Below are 10654 nucleotides of genomic sequence, written 5' to 3' on the forward strand. Positions count from 1 at the left end.
ATAAACAGGGTGACTCTAACAGGTAAGGCCAAAGGTTTAAGCAAAAATCCTGCACATTGTGTATTGCTGGAAATATGTGTTGGAGATAGCTGTCAGATTCTAACTCTAATGTGTTTGCTGTGGTGGCCATCTTGAATTGTGTTGACCCCAGAAATTAATTAGTTGCAAATGCACATCCAGTGATTACTTTTCATCAATGTTATGACGGCAGGCCATTACCAAGCAAAACGGTGTCGTTAAATTTTACGTTTATATGATTTCAAAATGTTTTTTGTGCAGACAGCCTTAAAAATGTAGAACACCAACAACAAACACGACAGTACTGTTTTAAATGTTTTGGTGGAGATTTTCAGTCATACAGAATAAGACAAATCCTAAAAGTTTTTGTTTCTGTTTGTTTTTGTCTTAATAAGGTGACTGCACTGTTCTTATTTAGGCTTTAAACTGTAGTGAGTTGCTGTCTTTTTTGTGAGCTGAAATCACCTAAATGCACATGCATCACATGTGGTCAGCGTACAGTAAAATGTGCACTCTTAATTACAGAACAAACGTCTGAGTTGCATAATGTCACAAATATTTACCGACATAAAAATGGTAATTGTGATATGTTGCGTTCACAGTGTAGAAAACATTTAACCACTGACAGCACATTGTTCTAGATTTTACTGTGACATTTGTAAAGTCACCTTCCTTTGTCTGTTATGTTGCATTCCTAAAGAGTTGTTCTATGTAACAAACAGTCTTTAGTAGAGTAAAATTTAGAGATCAGCAGTGTCTGGATAGAAAAGACTCACATGCACTAACACGCCTGCACCTCAACAGAACACAGGACAGGAACGCAAAAACAGGCAAGTGACAGTGTTCTCTGATACGTTTGTTTCTGTGTTAATGTTGAAATATTGTATATCAAACCTTAATGTTAAATTAAATTCTCAAGCATTTGAAACAAAGACACCATAAAACAGTCCATGCAGTAATAGGTGAACGTCTCTCCATTACAGATTCAATCATTTAGGCTGGTCACTAGCTAAAGTCTTTAAGAAATGATGAAAGCAGGAATATTTGGTGAAAGCTTTTGAACGGAACAAAGTGTCCAAGTGTTTTTATGCTCTTCCCAGAGACACAAAGATATCTGGTTGTGGTGGAGTTTTTATATTGTCTTCTAAGGGAGGGAAAAAGTCAATTTAGACTGAGGAGAAACTATTGGCAGAGGACAGGAGGGTGAGGATAGGGAGACAAAGAGGAGGCGGTGGATCTCATGGGCAAATAGCCCTGACTAAACCATCATTATCAGAGGTGAGTGTTAGAAGCTGAATGGCCTGTCATTATTTGTGCCCTCTCTTTCTCTCAATGTCTATCTTCTTCTTGTCCTCTTCTCCTTATTCCTCGTCACTCTCCAGGAGCTGAGGAGGAGCAATTAGGTGAAAATCGTTAGCTGCGTTGCTGCTGCCATCAGAGATCATTTACTCTCGTTCTTTTTCTTCATAAGGATGATTAACTGATAACTAAAGTTTGATTGTAATCTAGCTTTTTATATTCAAACAATGCAGAGTTGAAAAGGAAGTGGGGGCTATTTTTTTTTTACTAAACTTCTTGCAGAAGGAAAATTACTAGAAAATCTAGGTCAAAGGAAACATTAGATGTACAAGTTATTAGAATATTGAGAAGGTAGTTTTAGTCTCCTACTCTTCACAGTTTTGAATGTGCAAGTTGTTTGTGGTTGCATTGTTTTTTTAAAACTTTGATTTAATTATTAGTTTTAGAAAAGAAGGCATGAATTTCCACAAATAAATCATTCATTATATAAAATGATGAACAGGCAGATTTTAGTTTTTTTTTTGCTGTTGTATGTGAATAAATGTATTTTTAATGCACTTTTAAGTTCGTGTAACTTAGTACTCTCACTGATCCATCTATTTTTCCAGTGATTATTTTGGTCCAAAGTGCAATGCCACAGTACTTAGAAGAGCACTGTTTCTACCTAGACTTTGTACCATTTCTGAGGGTCTTAAGTTACACTCAGATTTTATTTTATTTGAATGTATTCAGAGAGTAATCTCGTCTGAATTGGACATGTTGTTACCAATTCCACAGAAAAACTTTTACACAACTAATAAGTGGCCGTGACTCACCCTACCTTCTTCTACCTTTTTCTTTCTTGTAAAAGACCACAATTTAAAACTCATATCCCCACTGCTTTGCACTCTGCTCCAAGCATGTTTCCAACAGAGCCAGAGAGTCAGAGTTTAGTTTTTAAATATGACTAATGGACATTGTGATTTCAGTTTAAAGTCCACCTTACTCCGGTTTACTTAATTTGTACCTATACTTTAATTACTGGGATTTTTTTCGTGCAATAACTACTATGGGAAATAACTCCTTGATAACACACTACTTGTTTTGCTATTTCATGGTTTTCATTATTAAGTTTTTTGCATTTTGTTTCTTTGTACTTTCATTGTATCTGTATTGTTTATTTTCATTGTATTGTGTGAATGGCGGCAGCTGGCAACTTCTGAATTTCCTTTGGTATAATCTTATCTTATTATTACAGCCAGCCTCACACTTATTACAACATATTAATTTGGTCAGCTAACAAGTAATGAGCTGCATCTGGGATGTCAGTTAAAAAAAGACTCCTTTCTAATTTAAGGTGCTTTTTGTAGATTGCATTAGCCATTGCTTAAATGAATGCTTTTGTCTGTGTATATTTTGCATGTTGTTAGATCGCCTATGGAACAACACATTCCATTTGCCACATTTTCTTATCAGTTATTTGCTACAAATATACTGTAAATTTGACAATTTGTCATGAAAAGTAATTGTTGGGATCTGTCTCAGAACCACTTCAGGTCATGGAATTGTAAAATGAGAAGTATGTTTGATTTACTAGTTAGCTAACGCACAAGTAGAAGTTAATTGATTCTAAGATATCCATTTATCCATCTGTTGCTAAGCAAATATAGCCTTGTTATGTGATGGGTTAGTTTTAGGCAGAAAATGATTTCATTTGACTCAGGGTGAAAGACAGAGTAAAACCTGGAATGGCTGCCAGATTACAGGACTGTGACAGAGAAACTCTCAACAATAAAGCACTTTTACTTGCAGCCAGTTTAGTGTTCTTACCTAATATAGGGCCCATATTGTGGGACAGCGAGAAGAAACTGAAGCACTTGAAGAAAAAGAAACTATGATACTTACCATACAGAAAGGACCTCCAGCCCTATTGCTGTGAGGGGATGACACTAACCATTGACCTACTGTGCTTGGTATGTCTGAAAATAATTATTTACTGGAGAGTTCGCTAGAGCTAACTTGCAATTTGTACAAGATTTGTACAAGGATAAAAGCCAGCCAACTACCTCACTTTACCCATAAAGTCCCATACCGAGTAAGGGCAAACACAAGTCAACACTACAGAAAGTTTGTTTTCTAGCTCCTGTGGCATAGGGCAGGGGAAGGCAATCCTGGTCCTGGAGGGCCACCATCCTGCAGGTTTTACTTGTTCCTCTGCTCCAACACACCTGATCTGAATCAATGGGTGATTAACAGGCTTCTGCAGACATGAAGAGGTGATTTAACCTCTGAATCAGGTGTGTTGGAGCAGGGAAACAAGGAAAACCTGCAGGATAGTGGCCCTCGAGGACTAGGTTGCCTGTCTCTGGCGTAGGGTTAGAATCCCACCTATTTAAGTCTGTTTTTGAATTTATGATGATTGTTATCATTGCAATCAAATTGCTTTAATCTGTCACAAACCAGACTTTCAGTTTTTGGTTGCTAACATTAAAATGGACAAATGTTAACAATAACCATATAAGGTGTTTATTGATCTTACAACCTGAGGTAACAATTTATTGAAACCTGCATGATTGCTACTTGATTCAACAATTTACATTTGATTTCTTTGAGCAAAGACATTTTGGTTCATTTTTTGCATTGTTAAAAAGCATAAACTTTGTGTCCCAGCATGTTTCTAACTTGTCTCTATTCAGTTCTGTTTGTGTGTGTGTGTGTGTGTGTGTGTGTTTCACATATTTTGTAGTAAAATGTATGGTTATTTATGCATGCTGCTTCCAAGTATAAAGTCATTCAGATCGCCCCAGAAACAGATTCCCAGGACAGATATAGTGCATGCTAACACACACTGCAGTCTGTGTGCTTTTTCAGCAGTCATCCATGCATGCCTGTGTCTGAGTTAATGGCTAATTAATGCTCTGGTAGAGCTGACTCTCCAGAGAGCATTGGGGAGAACCCTACTAACTGACTGCCAGAGGTCAGGAAGCTCTCTTACCCCTTATTTGTCTTTCTTTCTCTCTTCTTCTCATCTTTTCCCATTTTCTCCATCCCTTACATGTCTGTGCTTCATCTCATGCAACTTTCCTCCTTTCCTTGACTACCTGTTAATGTGACATTATTCATCTCAATTTCGTATAATTAGTATTTCTCCTTTTCTTCCCTTTTCAACACTTTGGCCTCATGATCACAAAGTTAGTTGTCACTGTGTTGCTGCTTTTTGCCACCCCCAAAATAAATAAATAAATAAATAAAAAAAACCTTGAGCAAAAGAAAATATGCTGTCTCTAGTGGAACTTTTTAACAGCTGGTCATAAAACACATGATAATCAGTGATGAAGATACTGCTCTGTTTTCTCAGTGCAGTAGTTATCTCTCTTTTCTGTGTAATCAGCGACTGCAGCTCTTAAACAGATAAAGTAAACACACTTGAAGACGATGATGGAACACCCACAAAAAATGTTTTATTGAGTACTAAAGATTTGCACACGCCAACAAACTAAACTAACTAACAAACTAAGCACATGCCGAGTGGATGGTAGGAACATGGAAAATGTCCAGTTTTTGAACTTGAAGTTGTTCACATTACAGTTAACAATTCAACCAATCAAAGTTGGTCTTTAGTCCTAATCAAAAATGAAAATGATATCTTTCTCCTATAGGTTAAGCTGATTTTATCTCGATGAAAAATAGTGTGAATGTGTGAGTATAGCATTAAAAGTAGTGTGTAGTTATTATGAATAAATGACTTCAGCTAATGTTCAGTTTGTTTACTCTGTAAATTCTGTGATATTATTCAGTTTTAGTCAATCAAAAGTAATTTATGCTGCACTTTAAAAACAAATAACATGCAATTACAAGCAGTTAACAAAACAGAAAATGAGAAATAGAATTAGAGACTAATGTTCACTGACAAAATGTTAGTCCCCTAAGTCTGCATTAAAAGATAAGTTATAAAGATTAAAAATAAAGTGATAACAAACAAAAAAAAAACCTGGCATTACAGTTTATAAAAACAACCCTGGTTGGGGTTGCCTGACATGCAGTTCTACACTTTTTTATTTTTGGGGAGTCTATGACAGTGCTAATTTCCCCTCACCCACATCCTTGCATACTAAAGCTGATGGGTAATTTGTTGTAAATGTTTGAACCAGAGAATGAGACGAAGAGCTAATTATAGTTGCCTGTATGCATATGGAAATGTAGAATGGTAATGTATTTTCTTTCAACTATATTAGAACTAATAGAAATCATTAGTCATTGGTTTGGCATCATTAGCTGTAACATAATGCTAATATTACCTAATCTTTGTTTCTAAACTCTAAGAAGTTTAGTGGCTCCTTATTTTAAAGCGCAAACAGAAAAATGTTTTTTGTTATGCTCATGTTTGCATCAGATGTCAACTTAATGAAAGAAGTGGATTAAGGTAATATTTCATTGTACATCAACTGTTAGTGACTAGTTGACAAGTGGCGTTCAAAAAGGAGTTTTTAAAATGCCTAAACGTTTGCAGGGCTTCTCAGTTTCCTCCTGGGAGACCCAGAGGTTCAAAGCTTTGTCAGTTTAATTTTGAACATGTTCAAGAAATTTGTGTGACAAATTATCTCAAAATAGTCACACAGCTGTTTCTGGAGTTTAAAACTCAAAACAAAATCTTTTCAGTTTAGTTTCCATAATTCCACAGCACTTGAGTTATACACTGCCTGGCCAAAAAAAGTCCCCATCTGGATTTAACTCAGCAAATAAGTACGAGCCTCCTATTGGATAATTACTGCATGGGTGATTATGTTTCAGCTGGCAACAAGTTATTTAACCCCAACTGGTGCAATGAGTTGCTCCTCATTTCTTAAACAACCATGTTTAAAGACACATCCTGTGGTCGTGGAAAAGATGTCAGTCTGTTTGAGAAGGGTCAGATCATTGGCATCAAGCAGAGAAAACATCTAAGGAGATCACAGAAACTACTAAAACTGGGTTAAGAACTGTCCAACGCATTATTAAAAACTGGAAGGATAGTGGGGACCCATCGCCTTCAAGGAAGAAATGTGGCTGGAAAAAAAATCTGAATGATCGTGATCGGCAATCACTTAAACGTTTGTTGAAATCAAATCAAAGAAGACAACAGTAGAACTCTGGGCTGCGTTTAATAATGAAAGTAAGAACATTTCCACACACACAATGTGAAGGAAACTGAAGGGATTGGGACTGAACAGCTGTGTAGCCTTAAGAAAACCACTAATCAGTGAGGCTAACTGGAAAAAAAAGNAGTGATGGGCTCATCAGGGTAAGAAGAGAGGCAGGGGAAGTGTTGCCTACTGTCCAAGCCTGTGGGGGCAGTGCTATGATCTGGGGTTGCTGCAGTTGGTCAGGTCCAGGTTCAGCAACAGGATGAGCTCAAAGAATAAGGTCAAAGGTCAGCTGACTACCTGAATATACTGAAGGACCAGGTTATTCCATCAATGGAGTTTTTCTTCCCTGATGGCACGGGCATATTCCAAGATGACAATGCCAGGATTCATCGAGCTCGAATTGTGAAAGAGTGGTTCAGGGAGTGAGAGACATCGTTTTCACACATGGATTGACCACCACAGAGTCCAGACCTTAACCCCATTGAGAATCTTTGGGATGTGCTGGAGAAGGTCAGACTCTACCATCATCAATGGAAGATCTTGGTTTAAATTTATGCACTGGATGGAAATAAATCTTGTGACATTGCAGAAGCTTATAGAAACAATGACACAGAGAATGTGTGACGTAATCAAAGCTGAAGGTGGTCCAACAAAATATTAGAGTGTGTAACTTTTTTTTGGTGGCGACTTTTCTTTGGGCCAGGCAGTGTATGTTGACACCTGCACAGGAGCTCTCCTATGCCAGGAAACATCCAAGGCAGCAGCTCTGAATGTCGATAACACAAAACCACACCAACGATAAATAATTAATATTAGTTTAAATCAGTTTATCTTCCTTTCTAAAGTATATTCAAGTAGATTAAATCATACTTGTGTGGTAGCAAGCTAAGGTGAGTACAGTTTGGGTAGACTTGGGCAACAAAATAATCTGCATGGCCTAGAATACTGTTTTGCGAGCTGTGCATACAAAAATAAACTGTGATTTTCAAAAATAGGCCTTTTACTGACTCACTTATTTTTAGATTGCATTACTAATACAATAGTGTATGTATCTTGTAAAAATAAACCCAGGCAATATAACTTCTCATCCTTACAGAGCTTTTCTGAAGTGCCTCTGGCCTCAGATCTTGGTTGGTTGACTGGTTTAAGTTTCATCTCTGAAACTTCATCAGTAACACTGAATTTATTGTTCAGAAACTTAAGAAAATATTTTGGTAAAATCGGAGGAAATTTTAGTTTTGAATTTGATTGTTTTTTATATACAGTGCACTCATGCTGCCTTTTGTCAGCTGCATGTGGAAATCAGGGATCACACATCCAGCGAGGTACAAAATATGATTTGAACAAGCTTTCTTTTCTTTTAGAGAACCTCAGGTTTAAGAATGTTTACCAATGAAAAAAAACTGTTAACTAATGCCAGAGTTTTTAACTCTCAGGTTAAACAATGGCTGAAACAAAAACAATTAGTGAACACTGATGTACACCGGCCTATACAACTATAACTGGGCAATATTCTGCTCGGTGTGTTCGTGTATTTTTCCCCCTATACCTATTTGTTTTAACTTAATGAGTAGGTGTGAAATATATAGTTTTTTGTTAATTTTAGATTTGTACTTTCCTTTTGCTTTGACAGTTTTAGATATTTTAATCTTTCTGTTTTCTGTTTAAAAAGCCTAACTAAGGACTAGGTTTGCAAGTTAGACTTTGGCTAGAAAACCTATTCACGAAGCAACAGTTACCATGTAACATGGTAAAACTGCTGCTTGTTCTATTTAATTAATTAATTGTCACACAAAAACATTATTTACTTTGTTTTTGAAACTATTACTGCTTTTCTTTTCTGTCTTTTACATCTGTGGTAACTCACAGTAGATTATACATAGTCATGTTCACACATTTTGGTGTCAGAACAGGGCAGAGAGCAGTACTTGTCACACAGTCATTATTTCTTTCCTCTATTAGAGTTTAGCCACTGCACCTCTGTCAAAGAGGGTGAGTCTCATACATCTCTTTGCTGTCATTATTTTTAGATGTGCAGCTCTCCCTATAAATTAGGCCCAGAGAATTAAAAATAATAGTCAACTTTGGCTGTGCTATCGACGTATCTGCCACAGCTAACATAGCCATGTCCAAGAAGCTGAGCAGCAGCTAAGATATTATCTTAATTAAATTGAACTTTAGCTTTAATCAGCAGCTCTCAGTGGAGCCTGTGTTTTTTACATCGTCCCCTGTAAATAATAAGAATAAAAACATCTATTTTAATAGTGTCCTGTTCCTGAGATGATGGTAAAAACCTATTCTTAGTGTCAAAGTTTAAACAAAGGACAACTAGATGATAATGATGATGATTAATAAAAATATTATGACATTGGCTAAAATTGGTTTTAAATTTTATAACTAGTTTTTGACTTAGTTTAGACCCAACAACATTTTAAAACTTTAGACTGGTTAATTTAAAAGGGAAAAAACACACATTAGCTGGTTACTCATTAAAATGTACATTTAAGCCTTGCAGTATTTATGTGTATTTATTATTTCTAGATCTATTTGGCATTGATGGATCACCCAGGTACACATGCTTGATTTAAAAGAAAGTGCCACACTCAGTGATCCAAAAGTTATTACAGTTCTTTGTTTTATTAGAATTATGAATTTTATTATATTATAACATCATAATTCTGTTGACTTGTTTGAGGTGTGCCAGGTTAAAAAACTAAAACAGTTTAAAACTTTACTTTTGATGTAAAGTATTTTTTTTTATAATTCTATGTTTATACTGAACTAGAAACTGATTGTTGCATCATTTGTCTGTATTGTAAAGTTGAAAAGATCATCGTCTGTCGCTGTTAATCCTCTATTTTTGTTGTTTTGGTCTTTCTTTTCTCTCTAGTTGGTGCTGTTTGCAGGAAAGCTCAACACTATTGCCAGTATTGTCACCATTTTCTTCCTGCTGGTGTATGCTGCAGTGGACTTGGCTTGCCTTGCCCTGGAATGGGCCTCTGCACCTAATTTCAGGTATACTTAGCAGATTCACACACCCACTCCTTGTCTTTTTCGATTCTGCGTTGTCTATAAATTTGTGGGGATGTTTTTTTCTTTTGCCAGGTGGATGCTGCTATGAGACAGTATAGTAATTAAAAGACATAAAACTGGCCAATGCTTATAGCCCTATATTGGACAGGGACTGACAATAAAACCGTGCCTGGGTTTGTTATTGTGTGGGTGTGCAGCCTGAACTGGATGTCGGAGTAACACGGCAATGCTTAGAGATTAAAATTTACACTGTTACTATGCGTACGGTGTGTGTTTGTATTCCCAGGACACTTGCACTTATTCTGATTTATAAAACTTCTCTGAAACTATTCTTACACAACTTTGTGTGAAAACATTTGATGTTTATGTGGCTGAATGACACTGTGACACAGCCAGTTTGAAATCTGAGTCTTTTCACATTTCTGTGTGACCTGATTATAGTGTCACACAGAAAATCCTCAAAATTCAATAACAGTGTTGTATTTATCATTCACAGCATTTAAACTGCTTCTGTTTTGTTTGTTATGGAGGAAACTGTTAAAACATCACACATTGCTTTATTGCTGTGACAGATTACATCTAGTGCTGCTTTAAATGTTGGACATTCTTCTGCAGTGATAGCTGGAAATGAGTCACCAGGCATGAAAGAGCACTTGCTGCTTTCTAAATCAAAGACACATGATAACACAGCAGCAATGGAAACATATAGTGTTTGGACACCATAAAAAGTAATTCTCAGTTCCACAAGGGCTTCTTGTAATATAGATTTCTCTGCTTAAACAGATTTGTTCAGTTGTTCTCTGAAGGTTTAGTTGGGTGATGTGAGTGGTTTCAGCTGATAGCTGTGTAGTGAAAAGGCATGGGCTACTATGAGATTTTTGACAGTAAGATAACCTTGAGCATAAATGCCACATTTTCATAGTATCCTAGTATTAAAACAAAAGTTAAAAACACAATTTCTTTTGTTATTATTTAAAAATCAAATGCAAATACTATGACTACTTCTGTCTAAATATAATCACATTGCCTAATAATGATCTTATTATAGGTGTAATAGTGTTCTAAGACCTAACCATCCATCCATCCATCCATCCATCCATCCATCCATCCATCCATCCATCCATCCATCCTCTTCCTCTTATCCGGGGTCGGGTCGCGGGGGTAGCAGCCTAAGCAGGGAGACCCAGACTTCCCTCTCC

General features: G+C 36.5%; 1 protein-coding gene across 1 annotated transcript in view; it reads left to right on the top strand.

The window, feature by feature from the left end:
* Positions 1-10654, top strand: part of zgc:153039 (uncharacterized protein LOC767698 homolog) — a 109582-nt gene that overhangs the window by 56279 nt on the left and 42649 nt on the right. Inside the window, exon 9 of the mRNA XM_037979613.1 lies at positions 9313-9437. Within this exon, the coding sequence (XP_037835541.1) occupies positions 9313-9437 (125 nt within the window). The remainder of the gene's footprint in view (positions 1-9312; positions 9438-10654) is intronic.

The sequence above is a fragment of the Kryptolebias marmoratus genome, linkage group LG2 (genome assembly GCF_001649575.2).
Source record: "Kryptolebias marmoratus isolate JLee-2015 linkage group LG2, ASM164957v2, whole genome shotgun sequence".
NCBI classification, from domain to species: domain Eukaryota; kingdom Metazoa; phylum Chordata; class Actinopteri; order Cyprinodontiformes; family Rivulidae; genus Kryptolebias; species Kryptolebias marmoratus.